Source organism: Lynx canadensis, chromosome D2 (assembly GCF_007474595.2).
Source record: "Lynx canadensis isolate LIC74 chromosome D2, mLynCan4.pri.v2, whole genome shotgun sequence".
NCBI classification, from domain to species: Eukaryota; Metazoa; Chordata; class Mammalia; order Carnivora; family Felidae; genus Lynx; species Lynx canadensis.
Window position 1 is genome coordinate 42,813,362 of NC_044313.2, and position 16,503 is coordinate 42,829,864.

A 16,503-nucleotide genomic window follows, 5' to 3' on the forward strand; every position below is an offset into this window, starting at 1 on the left:
GGTCCGTGAGTTCGAGCCCCGCATGGGCTGTGCACTGACCGCTCAGAACCTGGAGCCTGCTTCGGATTCTGCGTCTCCCTCTCTCTGGCCCTCCCCTGATTAACTATGTCCCTCTCTCTCTCTCTCTCTCTCTCTCTCTCAAAAATAAATAAACATTAAAAAAATGTTTTTAAACTCCTTAACGTTTTTTTAAAGCCAGACTTAATTTCCCCTTTTTGAATTGCCACTAAAGTACCACAGGCGCATGTGTGCATGTGAACTCTCTCACACACATACACACACACACACACACACACACACACACACACATTTGTGTGTTGCAGCACTTGATTCTTTCAGAACTCATTTCGTTGTACAGCCTGCTGATTGAATTACTGGTTAGAGTGTGATTCTGTTCTCATGATATCCTTGTGTGGGTAAGGCTAGATGAATTCTAATCAGCTTACTATTTTTGTCCTCATTTAGTACATAGTCTTCTTTAAAACTCAGAAATAAATTTGGTACTGTTAAAAAAATTCATATGGCTTAAAAGCAATTATCCAATTTTTTTCCCTTTTGGGAGCCATCTCAGTGAAGGATAGCATAATATTGTCATTTCTTCTTAGCTTTTGGTGAAGGAATTCTTTCCTCTGCTTTGTAACTATGATTCAATAAGCCAATCTGTTAAGCATGGCCTTGGCATTAAAATTGTAAAGACCCAATTTTTATCCATTGTTCTCATAGAAACTGGATTCTCTCTCATGGATAAGTGCTCCCATAGGTCTGTTACTGGAATGTTTTCCCCTTAGCTCTAATAGAGTGTTGTACTTAGGGTTCTTGTTTGTCGTGCCCCTGGAGACTTGAATAAAATAGTATGTGTTTAAGATTACTAAGATTGAAATATGTTAAAATGATTCCAGATCTTTAAAATGTTAGAGTATTCTTGGGCATCTGGGTGGCTCAGTCGGTTAAGAGTCTGACTCTTGGTTTTGGCTCAGGTCATGATCTCACGGTTTGTGAGTTTGAGCCTGCATCAGGCTCTGTGTGGAGCCTGCTTGGAATTCTCTCTTTCTCCCTTTCTCTGCCCACTCCTGTTCACATTCTCTCTCTCTTTCAAAATAAATAAATGTAAAGAAATATAAGGGGCGCCTTGGTGGCTCAGTTGGTTAAGCCTCCGACTTCAGATCAGGTCACAATCTCATGGTTTGTGAGTTTGAGCCCCACATCAGGCTCTGTGCTGACAGCTCAGAGCCTGGAGCCTGCTTTGGATTCTGTCTCCCTCTCTCTCTGCCCCTTCCCCACTCACGTTCTGTCCCTGTCTAAAATAAATGAACATTTTAACTTAAAAAAATGTTACAGTGCTCCTTTTTTGTTGTTTGTTTTGAGAGAGAGAGAGAATCCCAAGCAGGCTCTGAGCCACAAACTGTGAGATCATGACCTTAGCTGAAACCCAGAGTCGGACATTTAATCAATTGAGCCACCTAGGCACCCCAAATGTTTGAGTATTCTTAAGGAGCTTTCTTACTTATTTTGTAATATTCTCCTTATTAGATTACAGAACGAACAGAACCCACAAATATTTTAACACAGCAAAAAGTTAAGGAATTTGTTTAATGTGGTATGTCTGGTTTTTAAGCGAGAATAAAATTAACGAGATTAAAGGTAAGCCTAGTGTAGTGGTGCAGTCAGAATGACCTAGTTTAAACTTAGCTAGGTTGCTGAATGATAAGGATGATTTCATCTTCCATGAAAAGTCGATTCTTAAGTGGTATTTTTGCAGGTACTATACACAGTCACTTTCACTGAGTGAACTTAGCATGTGAGATAGTATTTTTGTGTAGTCTCCATAAACAATTCACTTCAGTGCATGTGCAGTTGTCATACATCATTTTGGAATGATGTAAAGAGCTCAGAGTCTGTCAGTGTTGTCCTTACCCCCCAACCATTGCCCCTTGTGTGTCCATGTGCATGCCACCTGCAGATTTTTTTATTTTAATTTTTAGATAATAGTATGTATCTTCATCTCCTCCTCCCTTTATTAAACCTATATTAATCACATAAAACTTTGAAATAATAGTTGAGGATCTAATTAGATCCACTTTCATTTTAAGTACTAAAATGGTAAAAAGTCAAAACCTTTTTTTAAAGTTTATTTATTTTGAGAGCATGAGCCATGAGTGGGGGGAAGGGCAGAGAGAGAGAGAGAGAGAGAGAGAGAGAGAGAGAGAGAGAGAGAGAAGAATCCCAAGCAGATGTGGGACTTGATCCCACAAACCCTGAGATCATGACCTGAGCTGAAATCAAGAGGTGAATGCTTAACCAATGGAACAACCCAATCACCCTACAAAAACTTTTAAAATAACTGTATTACTGGGGTGCCTGGGTGGCTCTGTCAGTTAAGTGTCCGACTTCGGCTCAGGTCATGATCTTGTGATCTCATCTTTTCATGAGTTTGAGCTGCACATAGGGTTCTGTCCTGGCAGCTGTGAGCCTGCTTTGGATTTTCCGTCTCCCTCTCTCTCTCTGCCCCTTCCCCATGTGTGCCTCCATACCTGCTCGCTCTCTCTCAAAAATAAATACATACATACATACATACATACATACATACATACATACATACATTTAAAAAATAAAATAACAGTATTACTAAATCTCTTTGTTCAACAGAGTAAATAGAAAGTTCCTTGAATATGTCCCTTTAATATAAGTTATTTGGTTATTCTGTATCCTGTTAGGCTTTAGGGGCTTTTCAAAAAGAATTTATTTTGGTAAACACAACATGGAATTTACCTCTTAGGAAATTTCTAAGTGTACAATACAGTATTAATTGTTAACTATAAGCACAATGTTATACAACAGAACACTAGAACTTTTTCATTTTATATTATTTTTTTTGTATGCAGTGAATAGCAGCAGCCCCTTATTTCCCACCTCCCTTAAGGTCCTGGCTACTACTCTGCTTTCTTTTTGTATGAGTTTGACTACTTTACATACCTTACATAAGTGGAATCATGCAGTATTAGTCCTGTTAGGCTTACTTCATTTAGCATAACATCCTAAAGGTTCATCAGTATTGTAGCATATGATAGGATTTTCCTGTTTTATGGCTGATAATAGTCTATTGTATGGATATATCACGTTCTCTGTATCCGTGGTTTTTTTCTTTTTAAAAATTTTATTTTTAAGCAATTTCTACACCTAACGTAGGGCTCGAACTCACAACCCTGAGATCGAGTTGCATGCTCTACCAGCTGAGCCATCCAGGTGCCCCTATCCATTCATCTTTTGATAGGTTTTCACCTCTTGGCTATTGTGAATAATGCTACAGTGACCATGAGAGTGAAAAATTTTCAAGATCTTGATTTGAATTTTTTTGATAATTGGTTCTATTTTTTTTCCTTTTTTTTTTTTTAATTTAAAATTTTTAGTTAACATACAGTGCAGTATTGGTTTCAGGGTTAGAATTCAGTGATTCATTACTTAGATACAACACCCAGTGCGCATCACAAGTTTCCTAATAGCCATCACCCATCTAGCCCATCTCCCACCCACCTTCCTCTGTCAACCCGTAGTTTGATTTCATTAAGAGTCTCTTGTGGTTTGTTTCCCTCTCTTCTCTCCCCCTTCCCATATGTTCATCTGTTTTTTTTTTAATTAAAAAATTTTTAATGTGTATTTATTTTTGAGAGAGAGAGAGACACGGTGTGAACAGGGGAGGGGCAGAGAGAGATTGAGGGAGACACAGAATCTGAAGCAGGCTCCAGGCCCTGAGCTGTCAGCACAGAGCTCAATGCAGGGCTTGAACCCATGAACCACGAGATCATGACCTGAGCTGAAGTTGGATGCTCAACTGACTGAGCCACCCAGCTAGCTGCCCCATCATCTGTTTTGTTTCTTAAATTCCACATATGAGTGAAATCATATAGTATCTGCCTTTCTCTGATTTATTTCATTTAGCATTATACTCTCTAGCTCCATCCATGTTATTGCCAGTGGCAAGATTTCATTCTTTTTCATTCTTTTTGATGGCTGAGTAATATTCCATCGTGTGTGTGTGTGTGTGTGTGTGTGTGTGTGTGTGTGTGTGTGTACGTACACACTACATCTTTATCCATTCATAAATCAATGGACATTTGGATTCTCTCCATAGTTTGGCTATTGAGGGAAGTTCTATTTTAACGTGTTTGAGGAATCTCCTGTTCCTCAATTGTTTTCCATAGTGGCTGCACCATTTAAATTCCCACCAGCCAGTGCACGTGTATTCCAGTTTTTCTCTGCATCCTTACCGACACTTGTTATTTTCTGGGTTTTTTTTTATAATGGCCATTCTAATGGGTGTAAGGTGATATTTATTACGATTTTTACTTACATTTCACATGTGATTTGTGATGATGAACTTTTCAGAAACCTGTTGTTTCTTTCTCTTCTTTGGAGCGATTTCTGTTCAAGTCCTTTGCCTATTTCTTAAATCAGTTTTGATTTGGTTTTTTGTGAGATTGAATTGTAGGTATTCCCTATATATTTTGGATAGTGACCCCTTATTAAATATATGGTTTGCAAATATTTCTTCCATTTATAGGTTGCCTTTTTATTCTTTTGATTGTTTCCTCTGCTGTGTAGAAATCTTTCAGTTTGATGTAGTCCTGAGCCACAGCCAGATGCTCAACCAACTGAGCCACCCAGGTGCCCTTATAATGTGTTTTGGTACCAGGAAGTGTGAGGCCTCCAGTTTTTTTGTTCTTTGTGAAGATCGTTTGGGCAATTCAAGGTCTTTTGTGATTCCATATGAATTTTAAGTTTGTGTTTTATCTTTTCTGTAAAGAATACATTGGGATTTTGATGGGAATTGCATTGAACCTATAGCTCTCTTTGGGTAGTATGGCCATTTTAACAATATTAAGCCTTACAATCCATGAACACAAGATGTCTTTCCATTTATTTGTGTCTTCTTAATTTATTTCAGTAATGTTTTGTACCTGTCAGTGTGTACAGTCTTTTGCTTCCTTAGTTTATTCCTCAGGTTTCTTTTTCTTTTTTCTTTTCTTTTTTTTTTTTTTTTTTTTTAATGCTTTTGTAAATGGGGTTTTCTTCATTTCCTTTTTGGATTTGGATTGTTCTTTTGTAATTGTATAGAAATGCAACAGATTTTTGTATGTTGAGTTTGTATTGTACAACTTAAGTGAATATATTTATTAGTTCTAACAGTCTGGGGTTTTTGGGGGGAATCTTTTGAGTTTTCTTACACACAAGATTGTGTCATCTATTAACAGATAAAATTGTACTTCTTTTCCAATTTGGATATTTTTTATTTTTTTTATCTTGCCTAATTACTTTTTGGTATGTCTATGTTAAATAGAATTGGTGAGAATGGCCATTCTTGCCTTAATACTGATCTTGAAGGAAAACCTTTCAGTTTTTTACTGTTGAGTGTGTTAGTTTGGGGCTTTTAATATGTGACTTTTATTATATTTAGGTAATTTCCTTGTATTCCTAGTTTGTTGAGTGTTTTTATCATGAAAGGCTGTTCAGTTTTGTCAAATGCTTTTTTTTTTTTTTTTTTTTGCACCAAATTGTGATGATGGACAGAATTTTGTCCATTCTGTTTGATTTATCACATTGGTTGATTTTCATATTTTGAATTATTCTTGCATTCCATTGATAATTTTTCTTGCATTCCACTGATAAATCCCACTTGGTCATGGTATATGATCCTTTTAGTGTGCTGTTGAATTCAGTTTTCTAGTATTCTGTTGAGAGTTTTTCCATCTGTATTCATCAATGATATTGTTCAAAGACTTTTGAGATGAGTTAGAATAGTGTATCCCAGTCTGATTTTTATAACAGTAATACTTGGTAAGATGTGTTTTCATGTCAGTTATTTCATTTCTTCATTGCAATTCTCTGTTAGATGAATAGACCACATATTCCCAATTTTCTTTTGGAGATGCTAGTGTCAGAATTACACATCATCACTTAGCAACTATTACCATTAATATTATTAATAATAGGTAATACTTAACAGAGCACATATTCTTTTCGGCACTCTTCTAAATGTTTTATATATTTTCATTTAATTCTCAGATAAGTAAAATGTTTAGTAACTAATAGTAGAGCTTACTGTTCATCTGGATTTTAATACAGACCATCTGGTTCCTAAGTCTGCTTAGGTATATCACCACTCACAGTTAACTGGAAGGTGGTCTATTTAATTTAGATCTGCCCTGCTGTTTTGTTACCTGTGAAACCAAATACCTTATTATTATCCAGAAGATTATTATTGGAGATCAGTGCTTTTTAAAAAGAAGTATAGTGATTGGGCTTTGAGTTACCTGTTCTTTCCAACTGTCCTTTAACTTCCTGGGCTCACGACTATGCTTTGGGTGTCAGAAGTTGCTTAAATGAAGAATCTAACAACTAGCAGGCATATGGATTATATAGCTGATGTTTGAGAGAAGAACAGTAAGAAATAGAGAGCTAGATTTTAAAATTTGTGCTGGATCTTTTCTATGTGGTAGTACCTCAAGAGGCCTGATTAAATCATTGTTGGAGTGCATAAATTGCTTTAGATTACTAATGCATCCTCACTTTATGTAAGCCGGTATGTAAGAATAATGGGTTTATATACGTAGTATAGGTGAGAGACTATGCAAGTTTCAAAGTAGGATTCCTTTTAGTATTACGATTTTTCTGACACATTTAATATGCAAATCAACTTAAACTTTATCTTTCAATAAACTAGTTATTGTAGAGCTTACACTGTTACCTTGATGTCACAACATGGTTGTTTTAAAGATAGTATTTGGAAAAAGATAACTTTGATGCTTGGTTCCTGTTATGTTCGTTTACTGCAGCTAGTGAGGGAGGAAGGTTATTGGTTATGTAAATTTTTGGCCTGTCTTAAAAGTATGTTTCCCAACTTGTACTTTTTTTTTTTAAGTTTGTATATTTATTTAGAGTGAGCAAGTGCCAGCAGGGGAGGGACAGAGAGAGAGGGAGAGAGAGAGAATCCCAAGCAGGCTCTGAACTATCAACGCAGAGCCTGACATGGGACTTGAACCCACAGAACCATGAGATCATGACTTGAACGCTAAAATCAAGTCAGGTGCTTAACCAACTGAGCCACCCAGGCACCTCCCAACTTGTACTTCTATTTTTTGTCTGTAGTACTGAAAGTGTGAGTTATTATACTCTTATAAACAGAAAATCTCTTAAGGAGATCAAACATTTATTTGACGATTAAAGAATAAACTTGAACATAACTTTTGTAAAGAATGGCAAAAGTGTTCTCAGCTTTTGTTTAATCAGTCACCTTTTTTTTTTAATTTTTTTTAATGTTTATTTATTTATTTATTTATTTTTAATTTTTTTTTTTCAACATTTATTTATTTTTGGGACAGAGAGAGAGACAGAGCATGAACGGGGGAGGGGCAGAGAGAGGGAGACACAGAATCGGAAACAGGCTCCAGGCTCCGAGCCATCAGCCCAGAGCCTGACGCGGGGCTCGAACTCACGGACCGCGAGATCGTGACCTGGCTGAAGTCGGACGCTTAACCGACTGCGCCACCCAGGCGCCCCAATGTTTATTTATTTTTGAGACAGAGAGAGACAGAGCACGAATGGGGGAGGGTCAGAGAGAGGGAGACACAGAATCTGAAACAGGTTCCAGGCTCTGAGCTGTCAGCACAGAGCCCGACACGGGGCTCGAACTCACGGACTGTGAGATCATGACCTGAGCCGAAGTTGGTCGCTTAACCGACTGAGCCACCCAGGCGCCCCAATCAGTCACCTTTTAAAAGTGAAGATTTTTGTGCTTTTCATACAGATTTGATTCTATGGATTTGATTATAGGGGTTCATGGTTCTTTATTCTCAATTCTGAAATTGAGAATGTTAAAATTGAAAATTATTTTAAGTTTATATTAAATTAACTTGCCAGCACACTAACCTGGACTGAGGTGGAGCATGTTCATTTATATCTTTATCCCACTTCATGTAATATGCAGACATTTTGCTGCAGAAATCATATATGTATTATGTAGTACTGCTTTAGATTCCACTGTATGTAATATATGTTACGTTAATATATGGTAACTACTTTTTAAAATATATATATGTAACTACTTTTTAAAAATTTGTAACTACTAATTTACACTAATAGTTACTACTAATATTTAACTATTTAAATATATGTAACTACTTTTTAAAAATTTGAAAACTTCTCAGTAATGGTACTCATCTGGCCCCCCATAGTTTCACTTACATATGAATATACGGAACTTTATTACTTTTCATAAGCTGCCTTATATCCACCACTGGAAGAATATGGAGCATGAATCAGTAGTAGGAGGAATACAGTATATGTTGAGTAGACTGTTGATAAGTAAGTTAGTACAAGATTGGTAATAGTTGCCCACAGCACTAATTGTTGATTTTGTGGCAGAATACCACAGTGATTCCATAGGCATGAGAGCACGGTAGGAATACAAGCTAGGTGTTGTCTGTCCTGCTTTGTCTAGGATATATGTTTATGTATTTAAGTTATTCTTAGTGAATTTTTATTTATTAAATGAGTTACTTTTATAATGATGCAAAATAAGGAAACAGGTGACCTTTTTCTCATCTTTCTAGTCTCCTACAAAAGCTGTATATAATGCCAGACATTGGAACCATCCAGACTCGGAAGAGCTGCCTGGGCCACCAATAGTAAAACCTCAGAGTGCCACAGTAAGTGAACTGTACATTTTATTTCATTTTTTGTTTAATAGATTATAAATTAAGCCATTGCTATCTTTATTCACAGTTTGAAAATCTTTGATTTCAACAGTGTATTTTGGACTTCCTCATTAAAATTGAGTGGCTTCAGTTTAATCATTGGAAAAGTGAGGATTATGGACAGGATAATGGAAAATCTGGTGCTACTAGTTTATAGATAAGAGCCTTAAAAAATATTGGACCACTTTTTGCCCTTGACCCACATTTTCTGGAATTACTGTATTTAGTGTTTTAAGGGTAAATTATTCCATATTTGAATTTTGTAATTAGCTACTAGAGCTATATTATAAATTACATCCTACATAGATCTTAGAGTAGCTTTGAGTGGTTCATTTACTTTTCAGAGGAGAGCTTTATCCTTCATTCCAGTAATACCTTTCCGTTCAAAACACATTTGAAAAGGTTATCAAATTATTTTCTTCAGAATAACTGAAAGGACCATAGATTAATATTTCTAGGTTAATGGTAATACCTCAGTCATCTGGAGCTATCAAGTGATGAATTCAAAAGAGTTAGGGATAGAGATCTCTATATATACAGTTCCCTGTCTCCTTAAGTTGAGTACATTCAACTGTGTTTACTAGTATAGAATCATCATTGTGTCTATTAGTAATCATATACCAGCCTTTCATTATGACTATTTATACCCTAAATTGAAGATTCTTGTACCTTTTCTTTTTTTTAGTGTTTGTTTATTTTTGAGACAGAGAGAGACATTGTATGATTGGGGGAGGGGCAGAGAAAGGGGGGATACAGAATCTGAAGCAGGCTCCAGACTCTGAGCTGTTAGCACAGAGCCTGATGCGGGGCTTGAACTCACAAACCGCAAGATCATGACCTGAGCCGAAGTCGAATGCTTAACCTACTGAGCCACCCAAGCGCCCCCAGATTCTTGTACTTTAAAAGTTCTTTTGTCTATCTGTTGTAGTTTGATTGTCCCTTTCCTAGCTTTTCTCAGTGTTATGTATGTAATTGTGGTTCTTTATTCCTTCTAATGGTCCTGGAGACAAATAATAGATTGTCTGTGAAATCTGAGGTTAAAAAAGACCAGAAAGAATTCCCGAGTGGTTCTTTTGTTGAGTCTTACCTAGTAGTGCATGGAATTTCAAAGTAGCCCTTTATGACCTTTCAGAGGCTTTTCCCACTTTTTTTTTAAGCCAAATTTACTAGGTAGATGAGTTATTACTATTTTTTTATATTTAGAACAATAATTTAATACCTTTATTAATAGGTGAGGCTGTCTTCAAAGGAACCAAATCAAAAAGATGATGGAGTTTTTAAGGCTCCTGCACCACCACCCAAAGTGATAAAAACTGTGACAATACCTACTCAGCCCTACCAAGATATAGTTACTGCACTGAAATGCAGAAAAGAAGACAAAGAAGTAAGCAGCTATATACAGTTTTACTGCATGCACGTGGATAGATTTTTGTATGTAACATTTAGCCTTTTAATGTCTTGAACAGATATCCACGAACTTATCTTTTCCTAGTACTACCAATGATTTTAAAAACATTTCTTTTAGTTGCCATATTTTGAACTGTTTTATACGCTTTTAAATGAAGTACAGCAAGCCCGTAGATTTAAGTATGCTAGTTCGTGGTTATAAAAGAGGAGGACTTATTTTTCTTGGCAGTTATATACAGTTGTTCAGCATGTGAAGCACTTCAATGATGTGGTGGAATTTGGTGAAAATCAAGAGTTCACTGATGACATTGAGTACCTGTTAAGTGGCTTAAAGAGCACTCAGCCTCTAAACACACGTTGCCTTAGGTAAGATCTTATTTTTATATTTGATAATTATGTGCATGCTATATCTTATTAACACTTTCCAGCCGAGTAGAGCCAAACATTTGTGAGTTTATTATCATGAATGTATTTTATAGTCAGTGATAAGTTAGAATGTGATTGATTTCTCATGAGGAACTTGATTCTACATGGACAATGGAAAGTTGGATGATCATAGCCATTTAGCATAGTACAGTCTTCAGTTTACAGATGCTTAAAAGAAGTGTTACATTAAAAAAAATCATTAAAATTATTTTTCATCCCTAAATTTTCGACAAGTAATAAATTTGTTTTAAGCATGTTTTGATTTGGATCATCTTTTGCATACTATAATAGATTGAATATCTTAGTTTGAATTATCCAGTCAATTGGAATATATCCAATCAAACATTGTCTATAGTCCTGATACAACAAAAGTGTTAGTTACAAAAAGTAGCTGAGACCTTTCGCTTTTAATGGTAGTAGTAATACACTAAAGACTACTGTGTGTTAGTTACATTTTTTAATATAGCATACCTAATCACTATGCATCAACAGGTTTTTAATAATTCATTTTGCCCATGTGTTTTATATTGTGATCTCAATGGGTAGTGCTTTGACACCCCTCACCTCTCCCCATTTGCTTGTTTTGGTATTGCACAAACAAAAAACTAATGCACTAGCTATTTTCAGTCCCCCTAACCTAGTCTGTTTTCTCCTAGTGTTATTAGCTTGGCTACTAAATGTGCCATGCCCAGTTTTCGAATGCACCTGAGAGCACACGGAATGGTAGCAATGGTTTTTAAAACCTTGGATGATTCCCAGCACCATCAGGTATTTTTAAGTTTCTGGGATTAGGAAGCATTATTTTAAAATTTTAGTCTATTTAGCTATTGAAAAATATCTTCATTGGTTATTCATATATGAGTATTTCCTAATTTTGGGTTCAGTTAGTTTTATTTGCTGAATATATAGAGCTTAATGCTAGAAGTTTTTTGCTTAATACATTATTTAAGGATGTTTTCTCATGACCCTGTTTTCTCTTAATTTGTTAATTTATACTATTAAAACATCATTCTGATTTCATACCTAACATACTATACCATACTATACTGAATATTTAATTCTGTATGCATTGATTTCCTTTAATCATAAGATGCTGAAAAAAAATCTTTAATTATTCTATTGAAAGCATGAGAAAAATGGTTTGAAATTTAAAAAAATATTTAGACATTTTGTTTGGATGTTGAATCTAGTTCTAGCCCATTGTGAAAAGAAATCTCATTTTCATTATGGCTTTGACACTATCTCTTAAAAATCAAGCATATGTAATAAAAGTTGGGTTTAACATTTTTCAAATTGGGGAAAAAATCATTTATCATTATCAGTAGTGGTGTTTTCAGATCATTTTATTATATTTTTGCTCAAGGAAATTATGTTTTAAATGCAGATTAGGTGACACAGTTTGATAGTGAATATTCTGAAACTGAGAACAGTGTACTTAACCCTGAGTTGGGAGAACTCCATTGCCAAGTTGTAGCAGATACAGAACAATGAGAGGAAGAGAAAAGAACTAAGAATTAATTTGCTTTGTTACACAGTTAGGAGAGGACCAAGGCATTAGTGTGTGCTCTTGGGGGCAGTGGATATCCCAAGGCCTATACTGTGACGTCCTAATTTCTAAAAATAATTTGCTCTGTAAGCATTTAATTAGTCACCTAGTCAAAAATTTTTCTACTTTGGGAGATTTAGAGTTTAAATCTTTAGATAATTACGTTTCTGTACATATGAAATAAGTGTAAGTACAAAATACTCCAAATGTTAGACTATCCCAACATAGACCATTTTGTTAATATTAATGGTTACCTAAAATATATTACCTCAGTACTCTGGCTTTTAGTATCTATTATAAGCAGAGTATGCTAATAACTGCCTGATCTCAATGATTTTGAGAGCACATTATATTAATGTGAAAACATTTTTTTTAATGTTTATTCACTTTTGAGAGAGAGAGACAGAGTATGAGTGGAGGAGGGTGAGAGAGAGAGGGAGACACAGAAACTGAAGCACACTCCAGACTTTGAGCTTTTAGCACAGAGCCCGATGTGGGGCTTGAACCCATAAACTGCAAGATCATGACCTAAGCCCAGCATCAGACACTTACTGACTGAGCCAGCCAGCCAGCCAGGCACCTCCTGCTTGATTTATTTTAAAGAAATGAGTCTAAATATGTTTATTTGAGCATCTTAACTTTATAGTGTTGACACAAACTCAGCTGTGTTTATTTTATAGAAAAAAAAAATAAGTGGTACAGATTTTAAAACATGCTCTTGATTTAAAATTGAAATTCAACTTTATCAACTATAATATCCTAAAGTGAACTATTGTATAAAAACAGGGGGGTGTGTGTGTGTGTGTAGCTGGAAAAAATGTTTTATAAACTCTTAGCACAGAATGGCTAAGAAAATATGTAATTCCACTTAACATTTTTCTAGTTTGGGAGCATGCATATAGGGAGCACTGATAGAAAGGAAAATTTTAAGTACTGATAGAAAGGAAAATTTTAAGTAACAGACCTTTATTCATTTAATTCATATTTTCCTAGAGTATGCCCCTTAAGGGGGCAGTTTGCAATGAATGTAACATTTTTAAGGCTTCCAACAAATCTCAGAACAGTCTCATAAATGAAATTGTCACCAGTTGTGTACATTAACTTTTATTTTTGTCTGTTGAAGAATCTGTCCCTTTGTACAGCAGCCCTCATGTACATACTGAGTAGAGATCGTTTGAACATGGATCTTGATAGAGCTAGCCTAGATCTAATGATTCGACTTCTGGAACTGGAACAAGATGCTTCTTCAGCTAAGCTACTGAATGAAAAAGACATGAACAAAATCAAAGAAAAAATTCGAAGACTCTGTGAAACTGTCCACAACAAGCATCTTGATCTAGAAAATATAACGGTAGGTTTCTTCCTTCCGTCCATTATAAAATGAAAATTACTTTCAGAAAGTTTTAAATTAGTCACAGCAGGTGTGTGACTTTGGACAGATCATTTAATCTCCTGGTCAACAATTGGGCAAGTTCTTCTAAGGCTTAGCTCTGAGCATGATTCTGTTCCCTGCCTAAACTAGCCCATCTATATTTAGATTTTTTGCCAGTAAATTTTCTGTTGTGTTCTGTCTGTCCTTTTGTCTTGCTTGGTTTTTTTTGTTTGTTTTTTGTTTTGTTTATTTTGTTTATTTTTTTAGTGTATTAACTATATTTAGACTGTTAGGAATTTGAATTCTTACTCTCTGTAGGTTTCAGGAATAAAGATCCAGAGGATTTTCAGGGGCCGTTTAAATGAGCATTCACATATTCCAGAGTATCTCAAGGTGTCTGGTTAACTCCTCAAAGGCCCAAGGCTCTGAAAGAAGTTTCCTGCCAGCAGCAATTGGGGTCATGGCCAGTAACCCTTAGGCTCAACACAACTCCCGAAGTTTAAGATGACTGTGTTGCTTCTGGTTGATTCTAGTTCTCCTTTCCTTTGGCTGCTTTACTTGTAGAATCAGTAGTATCCCCACAGGTTACTAGGTCAGTAGAAGATAATTGGCCTTGTCATTTTGAAAAAAGGTTGTTTGTTTATATATAATCTGACTTTGAGATATTTCCAATATCAAAACTGTATTAGCATTGTTTTTTCTACTGACTACTAATAAACTGAAGACTGCAGCATTTGCCTCAAAAATTATAGAATGCTTTGTAGTAATTAAATATGATTTAGGGGTAGTGCTCTGTTTAATTAAGGTAGAGTCGGTGATTTGTATAAAGTGGGGTTTGAGGGGAAAGTAGGTGAACATTAAAAGACAAGATATAGAATTGAATGTATTCAGTACTTAGTAAAGTTGGGAAAATAGCTGTTATGCTCAGCTGGTGGATAAAGATCCCTGTACGTCACCACATTGTTTGTATACTACATTAAAATATATATGTAATTTTTATTTTCCTTTAACCTTTTGCAATGCGTACAAATTTTTTAATGATATGAAAATAAATGAGATTTTTATTTTCTGCATCATTGAATAAATGTATCTTTTTTGTGGGAGTTTCCCATATTGTTCAACATTTAGATTCTTTCCAAGCATTTGCTGTTAAAGAGCATGATGATAAACTTGTTCCTTGAAATTTGTCTATGGTTTGTTGAATTTATTAGGGTGGCAAATAGCGGTATAATAACTTTCTTATGTTGTATTAAGTAATTTACTTACATGGTTAAAATGAGAACACAGTTGCTAATTTTAGGATGCCTCTTTTTCCTCCCAACTTCAGCTATACTTGAATGTTGTATTTGTTTTAAATTGTACAGTAGACATTGTTTTGTACAGTGACTGTTCCCCTACACATTAGTTTTGGTTTTTTATTAACTGCTTAACTTCTTAAAAATACATTCCTATTCCTGATGCACCTTGGGAAGATAATTTAAAATATGTTTTCAGGTATAATTCACATAACTGAGAGCTAACAGTTGCTGGTTAGTATTCTGATTAATGATTTGATTGTGCTTTAACTCTTTAAGGACTATTCCAGTTTGCATATAAAATGTTTGATTTATAGGCTGTTTTTAATGAATATAGCTTAACATATCAAACAATCCTTTTTATGTTGATAGAGACAAACCAAGGCCCCTTTTAGCATAAAAACTTAATGATTGTTTGCTGTATATTGGCATCAAATTACTATTCCCGTTCGTCCTTAACAAAGAAAGCCTCATTAGGCTTCAGCTTTATTACTACTATGACTCTTGAGCTAATATACCTGAACTGATCTCATTAAATTACTCTTTCAGGGACTTAGAATGAGAATTGGGCAAAACAGAATCTGTTTTTATAGTGACAATTTCTCATTCTATATATGTCACCTTGGACATCAACCTTGTTTTTTTAATGAATAGACTAAAATATTCTAGATCTCCTCTAAATCTGTAATACTAGTAAGATTTTTGCTGGTAAGCTCTGTTTTTTCCATTTCTAAATATTTATATTCAGTTCCAAACCAGGAGGACTTAATGTAAACTTGTATCTTTGAAAGGAAAGAAGCTTTGGAAAGAAAACCAGGTCTTATCAGCTTTGCTAATTTTGTTATGCTGAAGTTCCATATTGTTACAGGAACCAGATTGTTCTTTCTTGGGGGGGGTGGCTGTATGCTTTTAAAAAGAAACATAATAAGAAAGAAAATGAATAATTAAAGGCAAATGAAGAGAAAGAAAAACTCTGGTCCGGTTGTAAATACTACTGACTTTACTGTCGTGACTTTACTATTCTGGGCTTACTGTAGTGATGGTCTTCAATCATTATTTACATATAATTTTGTCATGATAGACATATCATGTGTATCCAGGCTGCTAACACTGCATGTCAAGTTCAAGACTAGTGAATCTGAAACCCTAAAAGTAACAGGATTTTTATTCAGAAGAGATAAGAAAATATACAGAATTTAAAAACAAAACAAGCAAAAAATCCCAAGCAGCTTTGCAAGGAAAATAAAGAATTACTGACAGGGACTCAGAGTAGAAGAAATACAGTTAGCTTATAAATATGTGGAAAAAATGTACAAGTTTACTATAGTTCGAAAAATTCAAACCAAAGCAATAAGATATCATTTTTTATCCTTTGGCAAAAATTTAAAGTGATAGCTAGTGCTTTTGAGGATTCAAAAGCAAGGTGTACTGATAACACCTACACTTTGTTCCTAGAGTTAAATGTTACAACCTTTGTGGTAAATTATTCCAATATAGTGTATTACAGTTAATACATAGGCACTTTGATTCAACAGTCCTATTTTTCTATCTTTGTGCCTCTGTTCTATAGAAAGAACAGTATCAGCATTTATTTTATTGAATTGACAAATGATAGACTTTTTTTTTTTTTTTAAGTGAGCTCCGTGCCTGATGTGGGGCTCTAACCCACAACCCTAAGATCGAGAGCCACATGTTCTATGCCCTGAG

At 35.1% G+C, this 16,503-nt stretch overlaps 1 protein-coding gene across 2 annotated transcripts in view; it reads left to right on the forward strand.

The window, feature by feature from the left end:
* The window catches only part of WAPL (WAPL cohesin release factor), a 93,938-nt gene that overhangs the window by 56,877 nt on the left and 20,558 nt on the right, over positions 1-16,503 (forward strand). For both annotated transcript variants that reach the window (XM_030334020.2, XM_030334021.2), the window contains exons 5-9: positions 8,607-8,702; positions 9,982-10,134; positions 10,387-10,523; positions 11,240-11,351; positions 13,253-13,480. In XM_030334020.2, the coding sequence (XP_030189880.1) occupies positions 8,607-8,702; positions 9,982-10,134; positions 10,387-10,523; positions 11,240-11,351; positions 13,253-13,480 (726 nt within the window). The remainder of the gene's footprint in view (positions 1-8,606; positions 8,703-9,981; positions 10,135-10,386; positions 10,524-11,239; positions 11,352-13,252; positions 13,481-16,503) is intronic.